At 44.4% G+C, this 26930-nt stretch overlaps 1 protein-coding gene across 1 annotated transcript in view; it reads right to left on the bottom strand.

Moving 5' to 3' along the window:
* Positions 1-1867: 1867 nt before the first annotated feature.
* Positions 1868-26930, bottom strand: part of efna3a (ephrin-A3a) — a 60497-nt gene continuing 35434 nt past the window's right edge. The window contains exons 2-5 of the mRNA XM_085791416.1: positions 12334-12635; positions 11936-12001; positions 10200-10277; positions 1868-4359 (exon numbers count right to left, since the gene is read on the bottom strand). Of these exons, the coding sequence (XP_085647542.1) occupies positions 4241-4359; positions 10200-10277; positions 11936-12001; positions 12334-12635 (565 nt within the window). The 3' untranslated portion in view covers positions 1868-4240. The remainder of the gene's footprint in view (positions 4360-10199; positions 10278-11935; positions 12002-12333; positions 12636-26930) is intronic.

Consider the following 26930-nt stretch of genomic DNA (forward strand, 5'->3'; position numbering starts at 1 on the left):
GCGGTTCAGTTCCTGAGCCGACCCCTGGTTTGCGCGCACAGTACATGGAGGTAACATGGGAACATCTGCCACATGTGTTTCTTGGGACGTTCTACTCCAAAAGTAAAATGCAAAAGATGAATATATAAATAGACTTTGACTATTAGTTCATGTTTCTGGCTCGAGGCATGTGAACGAGCCACAACTCATTTTTATGACTCCCAACCTTGAAATAGGGGTTTCTGAGGAGCACTTGAAGGCAGCGCTATAGTGTCAGTGATTGTCTCACTGATGTCCTGAGCTTTAACAAGTTCTCTGAGGAGGAGGCATCTGTTTCATTGTTTGAGCCAGACGGTGCAGCTTGTCAGGGGAATTCTTCTCGACGGCACGGGCCTGCCCATGCTACAGATGGCTTATCTCACAGTAAATGATTCAGAAAACAATAATATGCCGCCAAACGGAGAAGAGGTCATCTCCTCTCGCTAATGGAATGTCTTCCTTAGTTAGAGCCTGGACACCGAGCTTGTTAGATGTCTGTTTCACAGTGGAAACGGGAGACTCTGTGTCAGCGCCTCGGGGAAAGGTAGGCATTTCTAATCCACTGGCAACTCTCCTGATCCCCTCATTTGAATGGTAAGCAGATCAATTAATGTTTCATTTAGGAACCAGCAAAACATAAGCTTTTTCCAGACAGGAATTTAAGGTGTAAAAGATGACAGTTAATTCCCTTACATAAGTAACCAGAGACATCCATGCTGCCAACAAAAAAAAAAAACCAAACAGGGCCAATTTTCTGCAAAATGATGGTTTAAGTTGTCATCTCAGGCCTGCGAGCAGAAGCTAAACTCCCCCTCCTCCTCCGCTGCTCCCCCAGTGTCAAAACACTGAAACTTTGAATGTGCAAGTCCAAACCTATAAGTAGGCAAGGGACTGTAAGCCAAGACCTACTGTAATATTCAGTAATTATCGGCCTGTCAGCTAAATGCAGTGTCAGACAGAATCAGGAGCAGCGGAGTCAAACAGCTGTGAAACAGACATTAATAGACGTGAACACTTCATTGTAGCCTGCTTGGTTAAGTGCGACTCACATTATGTTGAGCAAATTGTCAATCACAGAAAATATATTAAATTAACACTGAACATTTCTTGGCACAATCCCTCTGCGCACACACACACACACACACACACACACACTTGCAAATATCCAGGATGGTCCTAGACGTGAAAAGCAGAAGCCAACAGCAGAGTCTGCTCTACTTCTCTCTCTTGTGATTTCAGGCCTGATGTGTAACATCAAAGACAAAATCTTATCTGCCCCCTCTGTCCCTTTTGACACGGACATTAGTGCATGTGAGACACGTGTCCCTCCCCATTGTCAGCTTCTTTCTGTTCTGCGTACAAAGATTAGAAAGAAGGTGACAGGAGCGAGGGGGTTGGAGAGCGATGTGGAGGGACTGAGGGAGACAAATCTGTGGAGACATGAATGGCTTGCAGGTGTTTTTTCTTCTTCTTTTTTTTCCCAGAATAGGAGATGGATAGAGTGGGAGACGTGCAGCCGTGACTTTCCCCCCACGCTGTCATTATGTTTTATGGCAGGAGAAGTGTTACTGACGCCGAAATGAGGTGCTGCGAGGATGGGCCATGTAAGAAAGGGTGATAGTTTTACACCAAGAGTACTGTCTGTTTGCGTGTGTGTCTGCTCACAACCAACACATCTAAAAGTGGAGTGTGGAGTGTGCGCTTTCAAGTCGTGCTCAAGAAAAATAAACAAAAGTGAGTGCAGGGTGAGTGAAGGTGAAGGAGGCAGTGTTAAGATAAAGAAAGGGCAGACAGAGGAGGGAAGAAGAAACAGTAGTTCCTTATGCACCTATAAATAAACACACATGAATAAATTTGCAAAAAGATTTTAATTGGTATTGTTTTTAATCATTCTTGGTTCAATTTACAGTTGTCTTTTTTTTATTCATTCTTGTCAAAGGTAAACACATTTCTTGTGGTTGTCTTCAACATCAGTAAATGCTTTTCGTCCGCTCTTCCCAAACCCCCGTAAAGTGAGCTAACATCACAGAAGAGCACATTCTCTCATACGCACTTGCATATTCAGATCCTACAAACGACTCCTTAACGGGTACGAAATTTCTAAACGCCACATACTCGTAAAGCGCGGACAAACACATTCTACATACATACGCACACAATACATGTGCACATATATGTTGGGTTTTTTTTTTTATCTTGCTCACTCACACACACACACACACACACACACACAGATTCATACACGCTTGTGCACACGCACGCACATTCCATAACCGGCATGTATTATAAACATACATTACAATACAGACTCCTTTGTTTCGCAAGTGCAGCACTTGAGGAATGCAGCCCCTCCATCTTCTGTCTGTGCATTCACAGTTGGGTTATGACATGCTCTTCTGCAACATAATCTGGTTAGCAGTGTCTGTTACATGAGAGTCGGGTTACTGAGTGTGTATCCCCCACTGATTAGTCATAACCAATAACCCTCTCTTGTTGTCAGGCTGAATTACATCTGACTATTTATCTACACAAGCAAAAAACGCTGCAGTAAAAATTCCACTGTTTTAAAAAAAAGAATAAAAAAATGGCACAATAGCTTATTGAGCAAAGGCCTACAAATGCACACTGATAAATTAGGTAGATAAATAATATATTTTAATGTTAAAATAAATACATTTGAAAAGTAAATCAATTCAAAAAGCACAACATTGTAATCTGATTAATGCCAGCCTACATTGTCCTGTATTACAATATAAAAAAGTGAACTTCTCTTTATTTGCACATTCACACGTGTTGTTGTTTTTTTTGTTGTTTTTATCTTATTTTATTTTATTTTTTTGTTTTTCATTTGTATTGTTTTTAACAAAATGGCGGCAGCGTTACTTTGAGACTCAAAGCACAATTTCTCCTCAGGCACCTGCCGCACTCTTGGCGACTGTATGGGGTCGTTTCCATGGTGACTGTGACTGCTGTAATGGCCATCAGCGCTGATTGGCTGGGAACCTCCCGAAGTGGAAAAAGGAACGGCCGGGCTTGTCTGGGATTAAAGAGAGAAGTTGCTACTGAGAGAGGTTTTTTTTTTTAAGAATTGTAAATTAGTGGTATTCTGAACGACTCTGGTGATTGCTGCGAGGAGAAAGGTTTGACATCCGGAAAGTGCTGAAAGGTAAATGCATCGGAACAAAACACACATCTACCACATCTACCACCACGTCTAAGTGCCGTCAAATCACTAGTCCAGGGTCTGTATTTTTCTTGGGTTGTTACAGTGTAAAGGCAAGGCAATGCAGACAAAGGACTAGTTCTCAGAGGGCACTCGCTATCTTCTAAGAAACGCAGGCTTTGCGTCTGTACCTATCACAAAGCCGGGGGTATTTTTGATGTCTGGAGAAAATGGATTGTTGAAAGGCCGGTGGATATCCTCACAAAGTCTTTCCCTTTTCTAAAGAAACTCCTGAGGCTCTTATTACGAACAGTTCCCTCATTCAGGTGTGAAAACATTCCTCAATGTCCAGGACAGTGGCGGCAGTTCTCCCCGCTGGCTTGATCATATAAATATCCTGTATAGTCCAGGTGAGATCAGCACAGTTTCCAGAGTCCAGCTCGTTCTTTACTACATCAAAGCTGAGTTTAATCCGTCAGCACACATGGTCTGGGGTCCAAGGCCTTAAAATCCCCCCCCTGCAAAGTCCACTCCTGCTCCCTTGGCCACCTTCTTCAAAGCTTATAGTCACAAAAAAAGAAAAACTTTATCAGCTTAAGACAGTGCAGCTTAAATTCCTCAGGTGATTTGATATCCATGCTACAATAAAGAGTGTGTAGTCTACATCCAACTCATTACAAGTTCACTTTGTCTCTGGCACGACAGCAGCACTGAATTGTGTTTCTGAATATTAGTTGTGGTCGTAGTAGTCTCCATGTTGTGGCAAACACACCTGCATGAAATGCTGCGGTATTCATATGATAATCATGTCCAACAACACATGGAGTGTTTAAATACACCGGTGTAAATATGACAGCAAAAAGGCCTCTCCTTTTTTTTCATAGTCCAGTAAGTTAAATTCAAGGAATTTTTTTTCTTTCAATCGTGGTTCTTTGCACTTGACTCTATCCCGTGCTTCTGCCAACTCTCACATCAAAAACTCGCAGTAGGTGGATACAAAGCCCTTTGGACAAGGCGGCGGTCCAGCTATGCATCGAGTGCCAATCCCCGCGACAGTCGCTAGGACAAGAGCACTGAAGACAGTAGCAGCATCGCCACGGTGAGAAGAAGGCGGTCGCGTGAGGGGCTGCTGCCACTCACGCTTTTCTCCAGTTTGGGAACTTCGGGGTTAAATTCATCTGCGAGAGAAAAGCACAGAGAGACAGAAATAAGAAAGTGAGAAAAGAGAAGCGTGCGAGTGTGAAAGAGCGAGCGAGACAGTGAGTGTGCCAGACAGAGGGAAACGAACCATTACTACATTATTAATTCATCAATCTAAATGCAATGTGTGATGCATGCAAATTGTACTTTTAACATATGCAGAGAGAGAGACATGATGCAATTATCAACAAACCACCAATTATCATCAACAGTGCTACATATGGCCATTTCCCCTCATGGGAAGGAAAATTAAAAACACTTTTGTTTCTGATCTGTTTTTTTTCCCCACACATACTCCTCTTTTCACACTAATGATGTTTTTATCCTGGAGGGATTTCAATCAAACCAAATTACTACGGCCTTGCCATTGATTAGACACAACAGAACATTAGCTGGAGGGGAAAGATGGAGAAAGAGCTGGGAGAAGTCATTTTGTAATATTCTGTAAAAGTGGATTACAACGAGTCATTACACTCCGTCTCCACATAATGTTCGCCATTATATCCAGAGGGTTATTAGGTGCAAAAATAAAGCAAAAGGAGCCAAACAGAGATTTGGAGCCTGCAAATCTGACACTGTTTTTTTTAGGACATTCTGGGTGAGCTGTGCTCTGACGTTAGTAAAACTTGTTTTTTTCTACCAAGACATGTAAGTGCAGAAGAAAGCTGCAATTTCTTGCTGACGACAGTCACATTAGCCCACATAAAAGACATAAAAGAGAGATGGGGTGGGTGATGGAGGAGTTTAAAGCCTTCAGATGTGACACACTGATGTTACACATTGTGTCTCTAGCAAATTATTTTGATTTAACATCTTAAAATGGCGCCAGAGAGAGGAAAAATACTTGTTTTGATAGAAGAAAGGAGGTATTTATTTGACAAATGGTGCAAGGAACCAGAGTAATCTTGTTTGTCTATAAAAATCCCATCACTTTGACTTTAATATGTTGTTATTATAATGTGCAAATGCATAAAAACACCAACTGACATAATGTCTTCGTTAGCATCATTTACCTTTCAGCAGAAAATACATCAAATTAAGGAATGCTGTTTATCTGTGACGTTACAGCGTTGTTTGGAGTTGTAATAGAGATTAATTGGCTACAAGTAGAAACAGGAAAGGTGATAAGAGATAAGGCATAGAGACAACAACCACATGACAGATGATGTTTGGCGAATGTACGGAATTTTGTTTTTCCTCCGTCTCAGACCGAAGCATCCGGACACTCTGGTTTGTCCTGGTCGTGCGTCTCTAGCCAGCGTCACAGCTGCTCTTCAGAAACACAAGGCGTCTGTCCTTAGCGATGACACACGACTCTGACAGTCACGACAGGGTGCACAGGGACGAGCTCGAACAGAAAACACTAAAGTGAAGGCAGCAGGGAGAATATAAAGCAGCACTGCCGTGGGGAGTGGCAGCTTCACACCTTTTGTCTCATATTTTGGTGGTAAAAAATAGAGACTGTGAGCAGAATAGACGCTGTCCCTACTGTGGTTTCACTTCCTTTTACATAAACAAGTCCATGTAACAACAACTTGGCGTCCACAGATGTTTTGTGAGCAGATTTTTCCAGACTTGTTTGTGGATGCAATGAGCTTTGACATTCACAAAGCTGCACAATATGCACCTCTTCAAACCCCTTGCTATTTAGGGAGGCTGTCCTTGGAAGATGAATGTGGGGGACGTCGGGCGCCTCGGGCCATAACAAGTTATCAAAGGTCCTCGGTATGACACTTCACATCACAGCACAATTGTGGGATACAGCAATCAATTCCGAAGCACACACAATCCAGGGCAGCCGTGTTCGTATGGGGTATAACAACAGACGAGCGTACGAGGGTAGCTCTCCTGTCCACGGTAAACTCGCCCGAGGCATTTACAGTGAGATAAGAAGCATCAGCACTAGACTGTCGATGAGAGGAAAAAGGTTGTCTGGTCTGATAAATCCTCATGCCAACTACGCCACAACCGGGGAAGGCCCACAGTGAGGCCATGTCTGGTTACAGCTCTACAGGTCAGAGGGAGAAGTGTAATAGTCCACCCAATCTATTAATATCTGCAGATCAATGTCTTAATGCCAAAATATCTTTACATTTTGGCGGGTTCAGGCACTTATGACCTTCACGTAGGGAATACCGATAAGGAAAAGCCGTCGGTTACAACCTCAGGAGTGGAAGCACAGGTTGTGTAGGCCCATGAAGGGATATCAATGCATCAAAACTCTGGTAGCCTACTTGTGTTCTTAAAGCAAACCACTGCAATGTTAGTTACAAGTTCTTGTAGCTCCATCGACTTTGCTGCTCATTAAAGGGGAACTATGCAAGTCCGGTCGCTTTTCCTCTGTTTTGCTAACCCTCCTCCAGGCCATGTGCATTTATTTCAACGAAACCCGTGAGAAAGCAATCCATGGAGCTGTAGATAACGTTATTTATCATATGCGTTACGATGTGTAGTTTTATCTGTCATAAACAAAAGATAATGGGTTATGGGGCGCGTTTGTGTCATGGTGCCGCGGAGAGAGACGAGAGCTGGGACACCGGGTCGGAGGCACTGATCTTACAAGGTTGGGATAGAGACGCTAGGTGGAAAGCAGAGAGCCTCTATTCTCCCTCGTAGCAAGTTGCAAGTAATTTATTTGTAGAACAACTACTCCTACGCTTAATTAAGGTCAAAATTGTAGCATAATCAAGGAAAAATCTTGCATAGTTCCTCTTTAATCTGCAAATGACTCATGACCGTCATAAGAAACTTAACCCCAGTGCTCCTACCAAGTGTAGCCTCTGTGTCAGATGAACGCCATCAGCAGAACAATACAACAAAGAGAAACAATTCAGTTTAATGAACAGGAGGCTACAAGTCTGCTGTGAAGCCTGCAAATCCTTGCAGCTATTAGTGCCAGAGTCAGTCCAACATGTTTCCCAAACTTCTGGCCAGTGAATGTATAGGCTGCACATAATAAATGGACTGTTTTGCTTTGTTGCAACACGGCTGATTGATTTCGAGAAAATCTGCTCACACAATAACAACACATCCCGAACAAATGAATCAAGGATGGTAACGTCTATTTATTCATCGTGAAGTAATCTGTTGTGCTTTCTGGTCCGTAACCTAATTCACGTTCCAGGCCTCGGCCCTACACTACACTGCAGACATTCAATATAGGAGGAGAGTGTTTAAGGGGAAAGTATGTCACAGATGGAGAAATGCACAGTATATTAAGCTTAGCTGCAGGAAACTATAAAGTTATGATTAATTCAAGCGGGAAGCGGCAAGACTGATGCTGAATTGTTGTAGCACATTTGCGGAAACTGTGAGCGGTTGGCTATAAGATGCTTTATCATAGCTAATCTATGTTATTCATAATTCATGGTGAAACTACGAGCAGAGGCGAGGTGGGTGGCAATGGGTTTTTAGAAAACAAAAAAACAAAGAAAAATGAAAAGGAATCCATAAATTCAGTTTATTACAACTTAGGGCTTGTATAGTGGTTCATGTTAAGTTGTGGAATCTGCTGAGATCTGGAAATAGTTTTAAATGGGGCAAAAAATACAAATGACTCAGATGATCTGACAGGCTGTAAACAAACCAGTGTGATAAGTGTTGACATCCCAGAGTTGGGCAACATTTTGTTGTAAGTTTAACAGGCCTGGGGGGTTGTTTAAAACTTGTATGATCCTTTTACTCCTCATGTTTATTGCCTGGTTTGACTGATGTCACCGGCAATATCTGAGCAATTAACCAGGCAAGACGAGTTGTATTATTATTACCTGTAGAAATGATTGTCAAAACTATACGAAAAGAAGAATTATCCTTAACGCACCATGTTAAATAAGGCCGACGTGACGTAGAGGCGAAGCTAATAATAAAGCAACGAGGACGACAGCAAGTCCAAACATATGCGGGGAGAGCGAGGGAAAGCTTTGTTGATGCTGAGCCAGTCTGTGGGCTGGTCTGGTCCTGAGGGTGAGTCAAGAGAGTGGGTGTCCAGCGGTCAGCAGGGCCATCAGGGCTATGGGTTGCTTTTAAGTGTGTGTGTGTGTGTGTGTGTGTGTGTGTGAGTTCGTGAGTGTGCATAAATCTGTGTGTCCTGATTTTGTTATTCTCCAAATGTATTCAGCAAAATGCATCACAACGCTCGAGGCTATGATTTTTTATGATTCTCTGCCAATGTGTGTGGTTTTTTTTTATATATTAAATTCTACGTAAGCTCGAGCCTGAGTTACTGCTGAGCAATTCGCCCACCACTGAGATTTTCTTTCTTCATCTGCCCCTTCCCTCCGCAGCCCCCTTCCTCTGCCCCCTCTCTGGTTTTATCTCTTTTTCTGCCTGTTTCTCTCGCTCTCTGCCTTATCTGTCCCTCTTTCTGTCAGCCTTTCTCCTGCTGCATTTCTCCTCCACTGCCTCCTTCCTGTCTTTTATCTCTCTGACTTTCTCTATCTCATTTTTCTCTCTGTCTCTCTCTCTCTCTCTCTCTCGCCGTCATCCCTATGCCTCCCCCTCTCACCCTCTTGTCTCTTTCATGCCTTCTCCTCCTCTCTCTCTCTCTCTAAAGGTGCTCGTCGCTGATGGCTCAAGAGCTCTTCTCGACTCTCGTCGCTGCTGGTCTCAGTTTCCATCTCAGACAGGTCACAGTCTCTTAGCCCTCGTCACACACCGCCTTGCAGCTTCCAGAAACAAGCATACTAAATGATTCCCGGCAAGAGGCTTTTGTTTGAGGTGGGGATGGAGAAAGAGAAAGAAAAATAGAGGGTTTATGTAACCACTCAGCTGTACAATTGACTCACTCGCTGACATGCTTTCTCCTTAGGTAAACATGGACCTTTCATTCCTTACAAGACCTCTGCTGACCTTGTGGATTCCATGCAGAGGAAAAAGGAAGGTTTTATCTTTGTGCATCTCTGAGTGTGTGTAAGTGTGTATGCTACACTGTGCCAGGCAAAGTTTTTTTTGTAGATTATTACAATTAGCAACACTAACAGATAACACTAGGTTGATAGTGTTTCCGCACTCCTTATCTGTAATTAAAACATTACTCACCTCAAGTTACAGTAAAAGCAGAGATCTGGGAATGTTTCGACTTTGTTAACACAAGTTGTTAGATCCAGGTTTTAAATAACAAACCCCAGGTCAGCCAGACTGCCCCCACCCAAGTTATTGATCAATGCAGGAGACCACAAAGGCAAACATTAAGATTATTGCCCAAACTGTCCACTGATCCCACTCTTCATGTCTTCTTGGTTAATCTTCTTCATGAAAATCATTGTTACATCATGAGGAGGGAAAGCTGTGGCGCTAAATGCTGCGTTAGCATCCTGATGTGACTAATTAATGTAGCTGATGGATGAAATGCTAAATGCTTTCATGACACTGATAAATGAGGTCAATAACAGGGTCAATACTGTCCACTTGGTGAAACCTTGGAAATAACTAGCCATAATATAATAAACTGGAATTATCCTTCAATGCTGTACGGCTGACGACAAATACTGTAAATACTGTACGTTGTAATTATGTAAGTATATGTCAGTGCTGCTGAATCACTGGACTTGCAGTGTTCATGGTCTTCCCCCGATTGCACAACTCAAGAGCCCAAAATAAAGGTTCTACTCATCACCCAGCTACGGCCTGTGGGTTTTTCTTTTACCAGACATAGAATTAAATAAAACAACAACTAACAAATGGTTGTTTCTTTTCCACAATGATCGGTACACAAATCAAGCTTTATGCAGCCACAGCCAAATATTGACCAGCATCTGGTGATCGGCCGCTATGGTCTTTTTTCTCAGCAAACACAGAAACAAAACGTCGAGTCACTCACCGAGGTTGTGTATTTTGATGTTTGGCCTGACTGTGTAGTCAGGAGAAGTCTGACTGGAGTCATCATCTGCCTGGGAGACTGAGAAACACACCACACACACACACACACAAAGACAGAGGGAAGAAAGTAAAACAAAGAAGAGGGAGGAATAAAGTGAGACAGAATCGAGGCAAGAGAACAGCTCATTAAAATGACAACACGGAGTGAAATGTACATTTTAGGCTCTGATAAATTGTGTACAGTTATATCAGAGCACGGAGGAGTCGAGTGTGACGCCGCTGCTGAGAAACCATGAAGAAATCCTGGACTGTGAATCAGTAAAGAACTGAAAGCATTTGGAAGCGGTGGACAGAAATCGTTATTACATTTACTGTTTGTCTAGACGCAGAATTACATTCAGCCTGCATCGCTAATTTACCCATGAATGAATGATGTGTGGGTTTGTTGATGTGTAAGCCTTAGCCTATGCATCCTTGTGTTTTTTCTGCTTTTTTTCAAATAAATAAATGTGTGTGTGAGTGCGCCTGTGAGTCTGATGCATAGTTGGAAAGAATGAAAAACATTCGCAGGGAATTTACATAGAAGCTGGCAGCAATTAATTTGATGAGCAGCATATGTCATGAAAAAGTCCCGTCTCTGTCTTTATCTTTAAGTCTCGTCTGGGTGAAGGTGGGAGACGAGGAGCGGTGAGAATGAAAAATGGTCGTTGGGGCCACTGACATCCACACAGTGTCTTAGCAAGCTGTTAAAATGACCTTGCTGAGTAAAGGTGGTGGGTCGTATAGTGGCTAAAGGCACCCATGCACACACACGGCCCATTCATGCACATCCACAAACACACAGTGAAAAAGATTTACAGCTGACACACCGTGCACATGCTGCAGCTCGAACACACACGACGGCGATGCACCCAAACACACACACAAAAGCAAACGGAGGCGTGGTAGACACATCAATAGATTAGCCGTGACACTAGGATAGGGAAGAGGGGGGGGGGGTGTTAAGGTGATGTGTACACAGGGGCTGACACTGGCCTAAGTGTGGGATGTATTAGTGCTGACAAGGTTAGAGGAGAGGGGGAGGCTTTCAGCACTGGGCTCCCTGATCAAAGGCCTGCAGGGGAGAGAGCAGGCTACCAGGGTAAAAATAACACACACTATACAGAGCAGCAGGCATCAGAGAGCCGGAGAGAGCGAAGAAGAGATAGATAGACTGTGAGGGAGAAGGAGGGGGAGATGGTCAAGAGGGAGAGAAGGATGGAGAGTGACAGAGAGCGATAGAGGGAGGGCAGAGAGAGCTGCATCACACAGCTGAATCTTTCTTTCTTTTACATCTTTTGTATGGCTTCACGCGAGCATGTCATTCACAGAGCGAGATAGAGCATTACTGTAATAGCACTGAGACAGAGAATAACATTAAGCCATCACTCTCAAGTGTTGCTGCAAGGAGGGGGGGAAAAAAACCAAGAAGAAGAAGAAGAAGAAGAGAAAAAACGCCATCATCAAACTCCTCGCCAAGACAGCACGAGGCAGAGACGGCTCTCCCCGAGACAAGACTGTCAGATCTTAGTTTTTCCCTCTCTGTTTCTCTCTACTTCCTTGTTTCTCCGTGTGTTTGTGTGTTTGGGAGAAACAGAGAGATAACAGGGGCAGAAGGAAGTGACACAGAAGGAGAGTCAATTGTATTAAATGAGGTGGAGAGACCTATAATGGTAAGACAGAGTTATGAGGTCTCACCGGTGGAGCAGCAGACGTAGACCCGCAGTCTCAGGCAGCTGTGGCCGTGGTGGTGGGTGGGAGTGGCTGAAACAGAGCACACACACACACACACACACACACATACAACATGTCAGCCTTGTGCCCTCTGCAGGCCGCCCCACCCTCAACAATCAGCTGTGAAAACTGCAGCAGAGCTCGGCTACTACTGAGCAGCATCCTGTCCCCAGCTGAACTCCCAGACTCCATTAGAAACACCCACGCTCCGCCGATACGCGTGTGGGTGACAGGCAGCAGCCGAGGAAGAGAAGCTCCTCGTTATAATCTCAGATCAAAATATTGAAAGTGTGGAGCCCGTGGGCTTTTTTTTCTCCAGCCATCAAAACAATCCAGCTCTGGTGTTTACTGGCCTGACTTACAGATATAGTAGTACTCCTGGCCCACGTTGAACTCGTAGCCCAGGGAGAAGGCGCTGTAGCGCTGGAACTTCTCCGAGAACTTGATGGGCGCGTGAGGCGCGTGGGGCCGGTTGCACTCCCAGCGTTTGAAGCCCAGCCCGGGGTCGCAGGTGCGGTAGCCGCGGTAGCTGACCATGTAGAGGATGTACTGCTCGGCCACGACGCGCTCCAGCGTCCCTCGCGGGGTGGTGTTGTAGTGCGGACAGTAGATGTCCAGGTAGTCGTTGACGCTGACCTGCACCGTGTATCCCTCCCTCCGCAGCCTGAATTAAAAACACAGAGAGAGAGAGAGAGAGATAAATTGATTATCCATGAAAGGAATATTTCAACCATGTCATCAGCGTGAGGTTTGTCCGGCTGCAAGAAATCACTTCTCCAGGTCATAAATAATCCTGCACATAAGCATAAAACCACAGCAGGTCAGAAATCAGTAGCTCTATAGGTGATATCATGCATGTGAGTAAACTTCACATGTGCCTATAGGCTGATGGATGTATCTTTGCTGTTCTTCTAGTCTTTATGCTGAGCTAACTGCAGCCTCAGATGTTAGACTGGTATCTCATTGTCTTATTGTCTGTAACAAACAAAGTGCATATGAATATCTCCCTAAACATCAAAGTATTATTCAGCTCAAGGTGATGTGTTCAATGGTAGTTTCTATAACAACCAAGAGACATATAACAGACAGACACAAGCGTCAGGCAGCAAACAGACAGAATCAGCCAGTGTTTCAAATTTCCACCTGAAAAAAATGACTTTTAACAGATTAAAGTTGATTTTGTGGTCCGGCTATTGAGCAAAAAACCCAAAACAAAACTAACCTTTCCAGCACAAAAGGAGCATCGAGGCTGGAGAAGTTATAGACATTTCCCTCAGCGCGTATACACCCTCATTTCTTTAGGAGATCAAACTCTTACGCCCATCTCTCGCCCTCTGCATGTAAAAACACACATTCTCTCTCTAAATGCCTCGTGGCAGGTGCTGAGCACGGTGCTGAGAATGATAATCTGCACTCCTGTCTTCCCCCCTGAGCCCGCTACAGGCCGGGTCATTGAGGCGGAAGGAGATCCTGTCAGTGGCGATGTATGCTCTGGCCGCAGGGGAAGCGGCCTGCACACCGGTACATATGATGGACCACGCTCCCCTGGCAACCGCCGCTGATGGACGAGCAGGCTGTTAGCAGGCAGGGAAGGCCACTCTAAGGTTGAGCATAATGCGCGTGTATGTGTGTGATGTACATGACAGAACAGTAACCCTTTAGGACTCCTGTCTGAACATCTGAGGCGATCATGTGGCATGATTTGGCATTCAGCTGCCCTGCTGTGATCTTCACTGTTTATAATACTGAGTATACTTATTATGTAAATTACACAATCTGTAATTAGACAAAGTAGAAGTCATTAGAAGGGCTCCTGCAGGTGAGCTGATGAGATGGGAATTGTCCTTGTCTGCAGTGATGTGTAACCTGTGCAGAGTAGATGTAATGACGCATCTTCACCAGTAGGTGGCGGTGTTGTGCTGCATTATGTTTAAACCTCATTTCCTCATCTGCACTGATTTTTTTTTCTCCCTCCTGGTTGTCTCCTCTCTCTTACACAGTTTCTGTTACACACATGCAAGCCCGCACACACAGACACACACACATACATACACGCCCCTCACTGTGTGTGCGTTGTGCCAGCACACACGCATACACAAAGCTGTGGACACGCTCACACATGCATACGTTACTAGGTCAGGCCTCCAGAGAGATTATTATTCAATTACAAAATGAGGATCAGAAATGTCATAACACCTCTCTCCCTTTCTTTCCCTCTCTCCCTCCTGCCCGCACCATCTTTATCACCGTGGTGTTACAACTGCTCCTTTTTCAGGATTCTCCTCTCCTCTCCTACACTCACGTCCTCTTTTTCCATCCAACACCTCTTCCTCCTCGTTCACACACATGCTGAGGAAGATGAATATCAGTTTTCTTAACCAGTGTTCTTTTTGGGCCATCAATCTTATCTGTGCTTTCTATCCCTGCTGCTCAGATGTGAGATGACAGACTTTTGTCTTGCAGTGTTGCGGGAAGAGACAACACAGCTATGCTTCAAAGGGACTATATTTAGAGAGGGGGGCTGGTGGTGCTAGGAAAGGGGAGGAAGTTTGAGATGAGGGGGAGAGAGCGAGAGGAGAGGTAGAGCTAGATAAAGAGGTACAATGGGCGTGGAATAGAGAGAATGGTTAAGGAGATGGAAGATGAAAGTGAGAGAGAGAGAGAGTGCGTTGAATATGAAAACATGCGATGGGGAGAATCCTGAATGCGAGGGGCATGAAAAAAGTGGGAGAGTGACGCAGTCAATGAGAAATAGGTGAGAGGACGGCGGCATGCAAGAAGCAAGATCAGGAGGAAGAGAGGGTGTGTGTGTGTCTGTGTGTAGATGAAAGGCAGCGGGTATTGCTGAGACAGTACAGCAAACACTGCTAACTCACCACCAGTGCATTTGTTCATGTCATTTTCAGATTCACAGGCTGCAGTGTCAGACAAATATGCACACGTGTACATGAGAAGACACAGTGATGGGTACTAATAGTGTATTTGGTGGAACAGTTATATTTTTGGATTAATGCATTGATCATTTTGTCTATAAATGTCAGTTAATGGTGGAAAAATGACCTTTAAGATCTCACAGAGATAATGGTCAAGTCTTCAGATAGCTTGTTCTGTTCAATCAACCTTTCAAAATAAAAGCATGTCCACTTCACAGGAAGCCAAACCTCACATTAGCGATATTTTCATATTTTTGTTTGGTACATATCTTAAATAATTACCAGTAATTGATAATCAAAATGGTTGGATGATTCATTTTCAGCTGTTCGACTGCTTCAGCACCAGATAAACATGCGACCCCGTTATTTCACTGTTTTGGTTATCACTTAGCCTCGCTAGCAGCAGCAGCAGCAGCTACACACAGCAGGAGTACCATTTGTTCCAAACGTAACGGCAGCAGCAGCAGTGGAAGCAGGAGGAGAAGGGGAAGAGGAGGAAGAAAAACGAGTCTGTAAGGAAGGAGAGAAAGGTAAGGTGGTGCAGAGGAGAAAAACTGTAGAGAAAGCGACTGAAAGGGTGGAGTGAGAAGAACAGGCTGGCTGGGTGAGAGGAGGCGGGCAGTCCCTCTAGGTGTATGCGGTTATATAAGCAGTCCACTTAGTGGCACAAGACAGAAAGGTTGCAGGGCAGAGAGGAATGGAGGGAGGAGAGGAGAAGAGAAACACAGGGAAGGGGGTGAGAGGAGATTTAATAACTTAAGGTGGAGGGAAGAGGGGGGGAGAGATCTGTGAGAGAGGAAAATGCATTGAATGATGACAACAAAGAGAAAGGGAGGCAGAGGCCTAGACAGAGACATAGTGCTCCCTCAGGGATGAACATATGTGGTAAAAGTGCATAAGAAAAGACTGATGGCTCTCATTCTCTCATTGTCTCTCTTCCTGAAGCGCGTTCCCTCTCTCCCACTCGCTACCTCTCTTTCTGCCGCGCATTGTCTCTGTGGTGGTTTTGCTGTCTCATCATCATTTTCCTATGAGTGGGAGTGCGCAGCTAGTTAGTAAAGACTGCACAAGCTGGTGAACACTGCCAGGGGAGGCAGGAGGAGGAGCAGAGAGAAGAAGAAGGACTGAGACCAAGATAGCACCACTGCACCTTTCACATCTGCGCTAAAAAAGAGTCTTTGGAGAATACTGCTGGTATCAATAAATAAAAATGGTATGTTAGCGCTACAGCTAAAGACACTTAAAAAAACATTCAGTGGACAGAAACAGCGCGTCTTATACAACCACAGAAAACCTACAGCTCCTCTGAAGGAATAAAACACCACAACACAAGAACAAAGACCACGAAAAGTGGGAAACATCAGGAAATATTTCCCCTCTGCTTTCCACACGAGTGACGTCAATCATCTTTTTGTTTTGCTTCACAGAGTTTCACACTCAACACAATTCACGTAATAAAAAAAACATGCCCTGTATAATAATCTCAGCAGATTGCATCAAAGTGAAAGAGCAGAAGCAGGGAGCTCCTGACTTTCAAGGAACATAATTCCACTACAACTGTGTTTTTATGTTTTTCTTGAGACATGAATGGATGTGAAATGTCTAAATCCACTGAGGTTTTTTTTTTTTTTTACAGCGGCTAAAGTAGGTGCCGTTTGTTCTGCTGTGTGTTCGCCCCACATCACTGCCACAAGGCTGCAACTGCTTCCATTAAAAAACAGCTGGAGGAGACAAGTTGTCGCCTGTGACACACAGTCCGACCTGGCGGTAGATAAGGCTGAAATAACTTTTCACACTTAAGGCTTTCATCTCTTCTTAGGTATCAGAGCTAATGGTTGTGTTATCCTTTACAACTGTAAACATCAGCAGCTGTCACAAGCTCGCTCTCTTTATTTTGGGCACATTGGAGAATGGAAACGTTGCCATGTTGTGCTGTATTGGACCAGATTTTTACCTCCGGATTCATTTTATTGTAAAGATTTCCTCAAGACTTCTGCTCCCACCTGCTTTATGTGCTGGTGTATCTACAAAGCAATTATGAACAGAGCTGTGCTGCGTCAGAAATAGCAGCATGGAATCAACATGATTCAATTGAAAGAATCGACGTTTGCCTAAACGCTCTTGTCGCTGCACAGACTATCTCTGCACCAACAGTAAGTAATCTATATCTAATTAACAGTACAAGGTTGTTTTGCGGCGTCTGCATCATTTGTCATTATTCCTTTCCAAGATGGCTGCCGTGAAAAATTAGTTGATTAAAGTTTTTATTAAAGCAATTATGTAAGAAATCGTGTACTGGGCTGTGTTGCAATTTCGCCGCGTTTGTCACAGCTTCTCTCGGTTAAGTCGAGGTCAGCGTGGCATCGTCATTGATGACCTTAAAAACACTCTCTGGGGTAATCAACATCAGGCTCATCAGGAGGATAAACTACCGATGCGCGAAATGGCACGACTTAAAATGCCATTTACCAATCGTCTGTTTACCACCGACAAGACTCCTCCAACCCAGTCCCATGGCAGGGACAAGCTAAGCTCTGCTGTTTTTCTCTGTACCTCAGCACCAAAACTCATTAGTCGTGCACACACACACACGCGCACGCACACACACGTAGACACAAAAGCCAGCGACAAGCATCAGACATGCATGTGAGCGTGCACACACACAAACACACACACAATCACAATATCTCCTGTGAGTCGTCACTGATTGAGTTAACGCTGCAATTAACGGCCCGATTTACAATGTTTCGATCCAAAATGGGGGACTGAGGGAGAAACAAACGCTGAGCCAGACTGTGGGAAGAGGCAGACGATGCAACTCTTCTCTGTTTCTATTAGACCACTGGGAGTCATCCACTGGTTTCCTCCTCTGTCCACTCTGGCCTATAAGAGAAATGGAAGAATATTACCTTCTCATATTTACCCATTTCTCTACGAAGCTGCCCACGGTTTATTCCCCCAGCCTTCCTCCTTTTACTTTCGTCACTCATGCAGACAAAGAGGTTGTGTTTTCTTGCAAAGTCTGTTGGTGTGTTTGCTTATTTGTCAGCAGGATTATGCAAAAACGTACTGGACCAATTTGCACCAAACTTGGTGGAGAGATTGGGCCTGGGCCAAAGAAGAGCCCATTACAATTTGTTTCTAAATTAGCATTGCGAGATAGGGAATCTTTTCTCTCTTTTTTTGACATTTTTGGCAATTTCTCAAGAAGTTAAGTTTGGATCTTGATTTAGAAACTCAGATTTATGGTGTTGCCTCTATAGAGGTTGCACATTTTGGTGCAGAGCAAGAAAACCACCTGGAGGAAGAAAATACTGAGATGTTCTATATTTTATGACAATTGACTCTGGTAAGCTGTTGGACTACTTCCTTTTTCCTTTCATTTTCCTATTATAAAAACTAGATGGACAAGTGGGACTGTTTGGCCTTGGCACAGGTGTCAGTGCAGTTTGAAAAGCTCTGCTGCATTCCTTCCCTTGCCTTTATATAAGCTTTGCAATGACATGTTTAAGATTTGCATGACGCTCTGCATCAAGGATGTGGTACATGTAGGTACATTGACGGTGTCTATTGACCCCTACATTACCTACATCATACACATCTGCTGAAGTAATTACATGTCTTGTGCAAGGACACGACGACGGCAATCACCTATTCAAACCAATCACCTTAACAGCAGTTTATCAATACAAACCAATCACAGGTCAGCTCTTCTGTGCCCTGACTCACCCCGTGTGGACACAGCACATTTTCTGCTGTTTGCCGCAGCCTCTGTTCAATGGAGAGTGAAGCGGACTGCATCCCATTTTAAAGTGAAAAACAGCAATGTTTTCCAATGAATATTGATTGTCGCTGTATGTGTTAGGATTAAATAGTGAAAACTGAGTAGATGCACTTCACACTGCTGCTGAGGAATGCTGAAATGCCACTGTTTTCAAGTCAATTAATCACTCCCGTAATTAATACATTTGTTGTAGCTGCTGCCTGGTCATGACATTTATGCTGCACGTCAACAACAAGCGCTGAGACAACTTCACGAGCCAAACGCTAAATGCTCAGTGACTCCAGCTGTAGTTTGAACATGCAGACAGTTACAGATTTCAGCTCTGTGAGTGATATTTTATTGATCTCCTGTAAGGGAAATCTCTCTGCTCTCCCCTCTCGGTGGGAGGTAACACAGCAGTTCAGTGAGACACCAACATCCTGCAGCTTGTGGGGCCCGCTCTGGCCGACACAAGGGGCTTGAGAAATGGATCTTTGAGTTAAAGGATGGCCTCTCTCTTGCTCGCTATTCCACCCCGTGGTTCAGCTGCTTGGGGCCTCCGTCTCCCCCAGCCTCGCTCCAGGCGAGCCTTTTGTAATGTGGGTGGGGGGGCTGGAGGGACCCGTTCAGAAATGTAAAGTGTTAGCCAACTTAACTTAAATGCACCTAGGAGAAGGACATGCAGTGTCACACACTAAGCTACATAGACTTTCTGGCAGAACCCCCTGGAGTTATAGCTGGTGGAGATGATGCAGCGATGAGTCAGGAGCCATTTTTTTATTCTAGTAATTACTTGATTATGTGACCCAGTGGCCTAATGGATAAGGTATCAGCCTCCAGAGCTGGGGACTGTAGGTTCAAATCCCGCTTGGGTCGATAAAGCAATTGTATGGACATTAGTGATGGCTCACACTTGCAAATTGCTTTGGATAAAAGTGCCTGCCAACTGTAATGTTAGCTGTCAGAGATTACACAATTACTTACAGCTCAAGGGAACATCTTCAGACGGCTATCCACAACTCAAATATATTCCATTTGAAACAACACAGAACAGAAAAGAACCTCTTTTCAAGCAGGAAGCAACAAATGTTTGGTATTTGTGCTTGATGAATGTCTGTGTCTTTTCAGTCTCTCTGTGTGGTAAACACAAGAATGTGTAGTCAGATTTGTCTTTTTCTTGTTCATAGTTTTACTTTCTCAAGCCTTTAAAACGTATAAACAAAGCATTGTTTTGCTGCTCACTGCTCTAATAAGTATGTAGTGTTGTAAACAACAGGGTCTCAGGTAGGTATTGATCTGTTTTAAGAAATCATAGAGTTGCTGGTTTGAGGCGAAGGACCACTTGTTGTTTTCTTCCTGGCTCAGTGGCCGTGATTATTTGAATTGTGGCACTGGAAGAAACAAAACTGATCATGATCAACATAATAACACCATTTCCACAGCTCCAGCCTCTGATTAAATCGCTTGCAAAGCATTATGGGTTGCTGCCAGCTCGTTCAGAGGAAATATGAGCAGGCGTGAATTTCATTGATTAATCTATGTGGTTTAAGCTGCTCTTTATTTTCTAGACATCCACAGAGGAAGTTTAAATATCAAACAGAAATATAGATGACACAGTTGAATATTAAAACTTTGGCTGTCCTCCAACTAGACTCTTTGCATAAAATAAATATGAGAGGCCACTGGGCATCTCTTTTTTTTTTTTTTTTTTTATTATTACAGTGGAATCTTTTCCAAAGACCACTTGGGAATGTTTTCTAGTTATAATTGGGCCCCTGGCATTGGGCTTTGCATCGGTGTGGCAACTCAAGACTGGCAGCCGTATGGCTTACACTTTAGAGAGCACTCAAATCCTGCAATAAAACTCCCTGCTTTAATGACTGAGGTTTCATTTAATGCAACTGGGAGTTTGAGTGGTCAAAATATCAGGCAATATCAGTCTCTGTCGGTGATGTATAGTCCCTGTGATGTCCAAGGATCCGCTCATGAATAAAAATGAATGAAACAGAGACAGAAAATGGGAATCCATTCTCTCTTAATGGCAGCATATTGAAAACCCCCAAAGGTAACATGAGGTGACGTTAGACCGTGCTCAGGGCCGGCCTTAAAAAGTCATCCATCCTGCTGAGTTCCTGGTGTGATTATATCCTGCGACAAGCCGCGATAACAAGAGTCCATCTCTCTCAAGGTGAGGCTCTAATTGTACCACACTATTAAAGGCTTGATCGCCCACATCTGCTCCCTCACTCTCTCCACGAGCCCACTTCTCATTTGCCGTCTCGCACCCAACCTCCTTTTGCCCCTCGTTCACCATTTCTCTGCTTTGCACAACGTCGTCCTCAGATAATGAAAAGCACAGCTCGTTCTCCTCTTCCCCTCATCCAGTGAAAACCCCTTCTCCCACAAAGGTCTCACATTCACACATGGAGATAATGGACCGGCCATGTGGAAAATAATTACGTGAGTGTGTGTGTGTGTGTGTGTGTGTGTGTGAGTACGTGCATGTGTTCAGGTAAGGGTGTAGTTCAAACAAGATCGAATTTAACGTGTTGTCTGGTTGTTGAATGTGGCACTGGGTACAAATCAGAGAGATCAGAAGTTTATTTATTCTATCTAGAGATACGTTATCTCTACTCTACAGGAGAGGCCTGGACAAAATGGCAACATGAGTTACTATATAAATGTCATTTACAGCTATATTAGTGAAGGAGATGGCGGTGAAAATGAATAGAGAAGGTGTAATCTGAAACAAAAACAACAGCCCAGGCTGTGATTTATTTACAGGATGATTAATGCAGGTGAAATAAAACTATAGGGCTGTCAAATGAAGGCAAAAGAAGTGTTTATAAAAACTCAATTACACTGACAAAGCTATATTTTCTCACAACATATTCACATCAGTGCCATTTCTTTCCAGACACATTGTGGTAATCTTGTTTTTACTGTCTCTTTGCTGCTTTGCTAAATATCTGTTAGGTGCCTTCACCTAATGGAGCTCCTGCCCATATGGTGCCTGCTGCAGTATATGCACAAGTACAAAACAGTTTTTAGACTTTATAATAAAAACAAAACAATGAGTCATGTGCAAATTAGACAATAGGGTGGTGTAAAAGTGACAACAAATGAAAGTAAACCTCTTCAATGTGCAGAAACATCTATTCAGCTGTAATCAAGGGTCTTGCTCTGCCTCACACATTTTGTTATGAAGCTGCTGCAATGCGTTTTTGTGCGAGCTGAAATCAACAATAAATTTCCTTTTGCCTGGAATTATCTTCTTGTACCAACTGGTCCGTCTCCCCAAAGTGGAAACGAGACTTGTGGAAATGTTTTTGACAAGTTGACCGGAGGTGTGGGCAGATTGTGACAATTGTCACAAACGTGGCATATTCCCTGTGAGAACAGGGGCCAATTTCGATTTTTGTTTGTGGTATTCTGCCGCCTCCCAAGTGTTGGGGTGTTGGACTTACAGAGCGAAGGGAGTCAGGCGGTCGAAGAAAGTGAGATAGCAGAGGGGCTGTGACACACAATAGAAGCTCTCATCAAGATGAATTCTCCACAGTACACGCCCTCAGTGAGGGTGCCAGGCAGCTCCCACCAGCCCGCCGTTGTGGCAATACCCAAAAACAAAATGTTTGTCTTGCCCATCTCTGACTGTCTGGCTGGGGACACAGATGGGGAGAGAGACTAAGAGGCTTCACAAACACAAATCATCTTAGTATTCATGCATCTAAAGAAAGAAAAAACAGAAATCACGCGTCTGAACCGGCGTGCAGGTAAAACCCAACACAAAAACCACAACACCTGAGAAAAAAAATGAGTAAAATACCATGCAAAAGTAAATCCACAGAGAGGCTCCGGCTTGGAGACAACAGAGACACTTCTATTATCTTCATAAAGTGCAATATGCAAGCTTTGAAGCTCAGTGTGTGAGGGGCTCAGCTTCTCTCGCAGGAAGTCAACCACAGTAGGGTGTTCACTTTCAAAAACCTCAGTCTTTAAGCCCTTACTCTGAGCTGGCATACATAACCCTCTCTCTCTGCGAGCACGGACGAGAGGGAAAAGAACAAAGGCAGGAGAGAGGGAGACGGGGAGAGAAGTGGAGAAGAAGAAAGAAAGATGAAGGGAAGTAGTTCTGGGTCAGATTTAGACTGGACCATATTCAGGCCGCGCCAACCTCATGGATGCCAAGAAGAATAATCTGGTCTTTTAACTCCAAGCCATGGCAACTGCATGGTTTCATGTAGGTACGCAGCCCCCCTATAGAGACCACTAAAAACACACACACACACTCATTCACTTTTAAAACTATAAAAGAAGCCTCTAAGCAAAGTGAACACATCCCCTGATTGCTGAGGCTCAACACGACCACCAGCTTACACCTCACATGACGTCATCTCCAACATGTGATTTCCCCAAACGCGCCCCTGTACGTAAAGAGACACAAATGCACAAACACTCCCCATAGCAGGCCTCCGATAAATAATTCACCCATTTTTCTTAAAATAACCCATCGCCCTTTTAAAATATATTCTCTTTTTCTTTGTGCAAACAACCCTCCAGCGCGCACAGCAGAGCGGTCATGGAGTAATTATTTACACGTTCTACCAGAGAGCACTGATAAGAGCCCGTATAGGCAGAGAGAGACCGGGGAGGGGGTGAGGAGAGTCTGCTCAGGTAGCTTGTCAATCTGTGGCCCATTAGCAGGTGATGCCAGCCAGGCATGTTCAAAGCAGCTCCCAAGGTACAACGGACCTTTCTCTTCTGAATAATTGACCGTCCGCATAGCCTCCGTTCACTCACTCCCCTCCATTTGTCTCCGTCTTCCCCCTGCGTCACCTGCGCACTTCCTCTCTCCATCTATTGTTATTGTCTTTTTTTTACTCTCCGTCTTTTGTGTTCTTCTTTCTCGCTTCCTGCCCTATCTTGCTACTCCCCTTCCATCACTCTTCTTCTCCCAAGGCTATGAATCCTGAAGGCTGCTGGTACATATAGGCACTTACGCAACGTGTGGAGATAAAGAGTTCTGAAAGCCGTCGGTGTGAGACATCCTTGGAGAGGCGACACATCTCTCAGCACTGTGTGATACCTCGCAGAGTCACAGCTCTTCATGTCACGTCTATGCATTTTAAAACCTTTATGTGTCATTTCATGCCTTTTTACTTGAGGTTAGGGTCAGGGTTAGTCAGAGAAACGGCACCGTGGCAGCCGCAGAGTGATGGTATGGCGTGAAATGACGGGCAGAAAAAGAAAAAAAGATTGTGTGCTAATGATATGTGATGTTATTCATACACCATTTGGTGATACCAGACTGCAAAGCGTGTTTACTTCTTCAGGACGATTTCTAACAGCACAGCTGCTGTTTGGTGATGCATGCAGACGGGGAAGGGAGAGAGGAAGACTAGTATAGGAGGACTGGGTGCAGGAGGCTAAAACGCTACACATTTTGTGCTGCTCTCTGTTAAAACACTTCCAGCAGATTGAGAGAAGCTTCGAGTGGACAGTTGAGAGCTTTGAATACTGAGCAGGCTCAGATGAGGCTTCATGGAGATAGGCCGGGAACAGAGCGAGCGGATGGCCGGGGAGTGAGGGAGGTTGTTACACCACACAATAAATGCTCAAGGAAATCCACCTGCTGTCTCAATAGGCACAATGCCTCCTCCTGAATACACCCCCCCTCCCTATCTGGAACAACTTTGTGATGAGGCACAATACATTATCCTGAGGAATCAAATCAAATCCCTCCTTCCCCCCCACACACCTCCACCCACCTCCCTTCAATGTGCTGTGCAGCATCTGGTTTGGGCCGTTAATGAATGCCGCCTCATGCCATCTCCTAATGGAATTGCCTTGTCTTGGAGTTCACTGCTGTGACACCGGCTCAGCAGTGGCAAAAAGATTACTGTGTGTTCAGTGTTGTGTCTGAGTGAAAATGTTGCCTTTGTGGATGCAGCGATGAGCCTAAATCCAGTGGCATAGTTAGTGATTTTTCACGTAGCTGGTTAGATTTGGGAACGATGCGGCATCGACGCACAACACACAGAGTCACGAATTCACACAAAAGACGAGCACACGCACTCTTCTTCAGTCCAAAACAAACACCCTCTCACTCCACTACACATGCACGCGTTATCTCCCTCTCTCATTGTGCCAGTGCATCTTTCTCTCCTTCATTTTTTCCACTTTGCTTCACTCTACACTATCTTTCTATCTATCTGTAGTTATCTCTGCTCCCATCTCTTCCCCTCTCAGAGCAGCCCAGCGAAGGGGCTTGTGCCCTTTCATAATTCATGGAGTTGTTCTTATGGCTCAGGCAGCCATGTCGGATGTGAATCTGTGCGCCTCAAAGGCTCAGTCAGCCTACAACTGCCTCAGCCAGGAGGGTTACAGCTCCCGCCACTGTGCTCAGGTACCATACAAGACTAAATCAACACGCTCAATCACACCTGGGACACAGCACATGCAAATTCTCTGCTTTTGTTTCAACCTCCACAGGCAATACCAGTTTTTTTTTTTATGGAAATCCATGGGGTATGCTTTTATGTAGCAAACCATGGGGCTGGGCTAAGTGTAATTAAAATTTAAAAAATATGAGTTGGCCGTTTGGTTTGACTATTCATACGTGATTACACTTGTGATTTTGCATGCCTTCTCTATATTGTGATATAAACCTGAATTAAATTGTTTTTTGTGAGCATGAAAGAGACTGGATATAAAAATGGACATGGATACCAGGTCTGGAAAGCATGTTAACTTGATCTTGGTTGTATATTGTTTCATTTTCAAATTTTTCTGGTGGTCAACCCTCTCCTCCAAATATGGTACAGTATCTTTTGGTTTTCAAAAATATCAAGTTGGTGATGGCAGTTCACAAACCAGTGGGTGACGTGACGTCCCACTTGGAGTGACTCAAATGTACATAGAGAAATTCATGGAGCATATAGAGTTAGTATAGCAAAGCAAACAGAAGTGTGGCCTTGATTTGCCGTTGCATCACAAAGTACGACTCTCCTGTTTTTTGTTCTTTAACAAAAACGTAACTTTTAAGGACTTGGTTTTTTTAAGTTGCACCATTAGCTAATCAACTAAGCATGCAGTGAAACTTCGGTTAGGTTGGACAACAACAATTTCACCCCCTATTGGCGCTTTTGTGGAGGCTGCGTTTCTTGGCAGCATTTGAAGGAGCGTTCGACAGCCTGGTCGCCCCACGGTCTCTTCAAATGCAGTTTAAACCAGTTCCGTCTAAACCGAACATTAGCAAGAAGTGAGAAACTTTCAGCGAACATACGCATAAAAAAGAAACAAATTCTCAAATAATGAAACACCACGACACACTCAATGTGTTCTTGAAAGAAAATGACAAATTTGATTGGTCACTTGATTGGAGGCTGAATTAAGCCGCGGGGCGTTCGGTCCTCGCTGTTCACATCTGAGAGTAAAATGGTCCATGTGGCAGGAAAACAAAGGATGAGAGTCTCTGCTCAACAGGCGGCTGAATTAGAGTGCATGTGTTCCCTGCACACGCGCACGCAAACATGACTGCACACACACATTTCGCCCGTCTGCAATCCCATCAAACATACAGGCACCTCCACTGCTAAGCACTCACAGCTGGGCTTTTCTTTTTTCACACAACCAGCCCAGATGAGTGACAGCTTTATGGACACGTTCTGAACACAAAAAACACTCTGAGAAGCGCATACACTAAAAACACACACGTTCTCACTCTCACACCCACACCCACACACACACACTCTCACACCAACAGAATGAAAAGGAGACTCGTTAGCCACTTTAATCAATGTTAATCACTGCAGACTCGCCTCACTGTCAAGACTGCGACAACGTCTGTCTGAGGAAGAAGAGAAGGGAAAGAGAGACGGAGCAAAACAGACAGTGGGCGAATAGGAGAGGGGGAAGGGGGGGGGATGCACACAGACAGACTGGGTGGAGCAGGGTGGAGAGAGTGTAAAAAAATGTGAAATGATATCCAAAAATATACACTGCCCATGGAGCGGTGAACCTATTGCAGTTTTGATGTACTTTATCTTGTTTTTCAAGGTCTGTTTCTTTGGGTCCGTGTGGCTCAGCCTCGGTGGGAGATGTGGTCGGGCCGGGCTCTCGCCGACGGGGGTTTAATTTCGTCCAACGGGCCGGGAGGATGGAGAGGGAGGGGATAGAGGGCACAGAGAGGGAGGGAGGGAGGGTGAGAGAGGTAGCTGGGCAGAGAAAGATAGAGGAAAAGGATAGGAAAAGGAGAGATGAA

Source organism: Trachurus japonicus, chromosome 11, assembly GCF_045865225.1.
Source record: "Trachurus japonicus isolate A0001 chromosome 11, Traja_1.0".
In the NCBI taxonomy this organism is placed as follows: domain Eukaryota; kingdom Metazoa; phylum Chordata; class Actinopteri; order Carangiformes; family Carangidae; genus Trachurus; species Trachurus japonicus.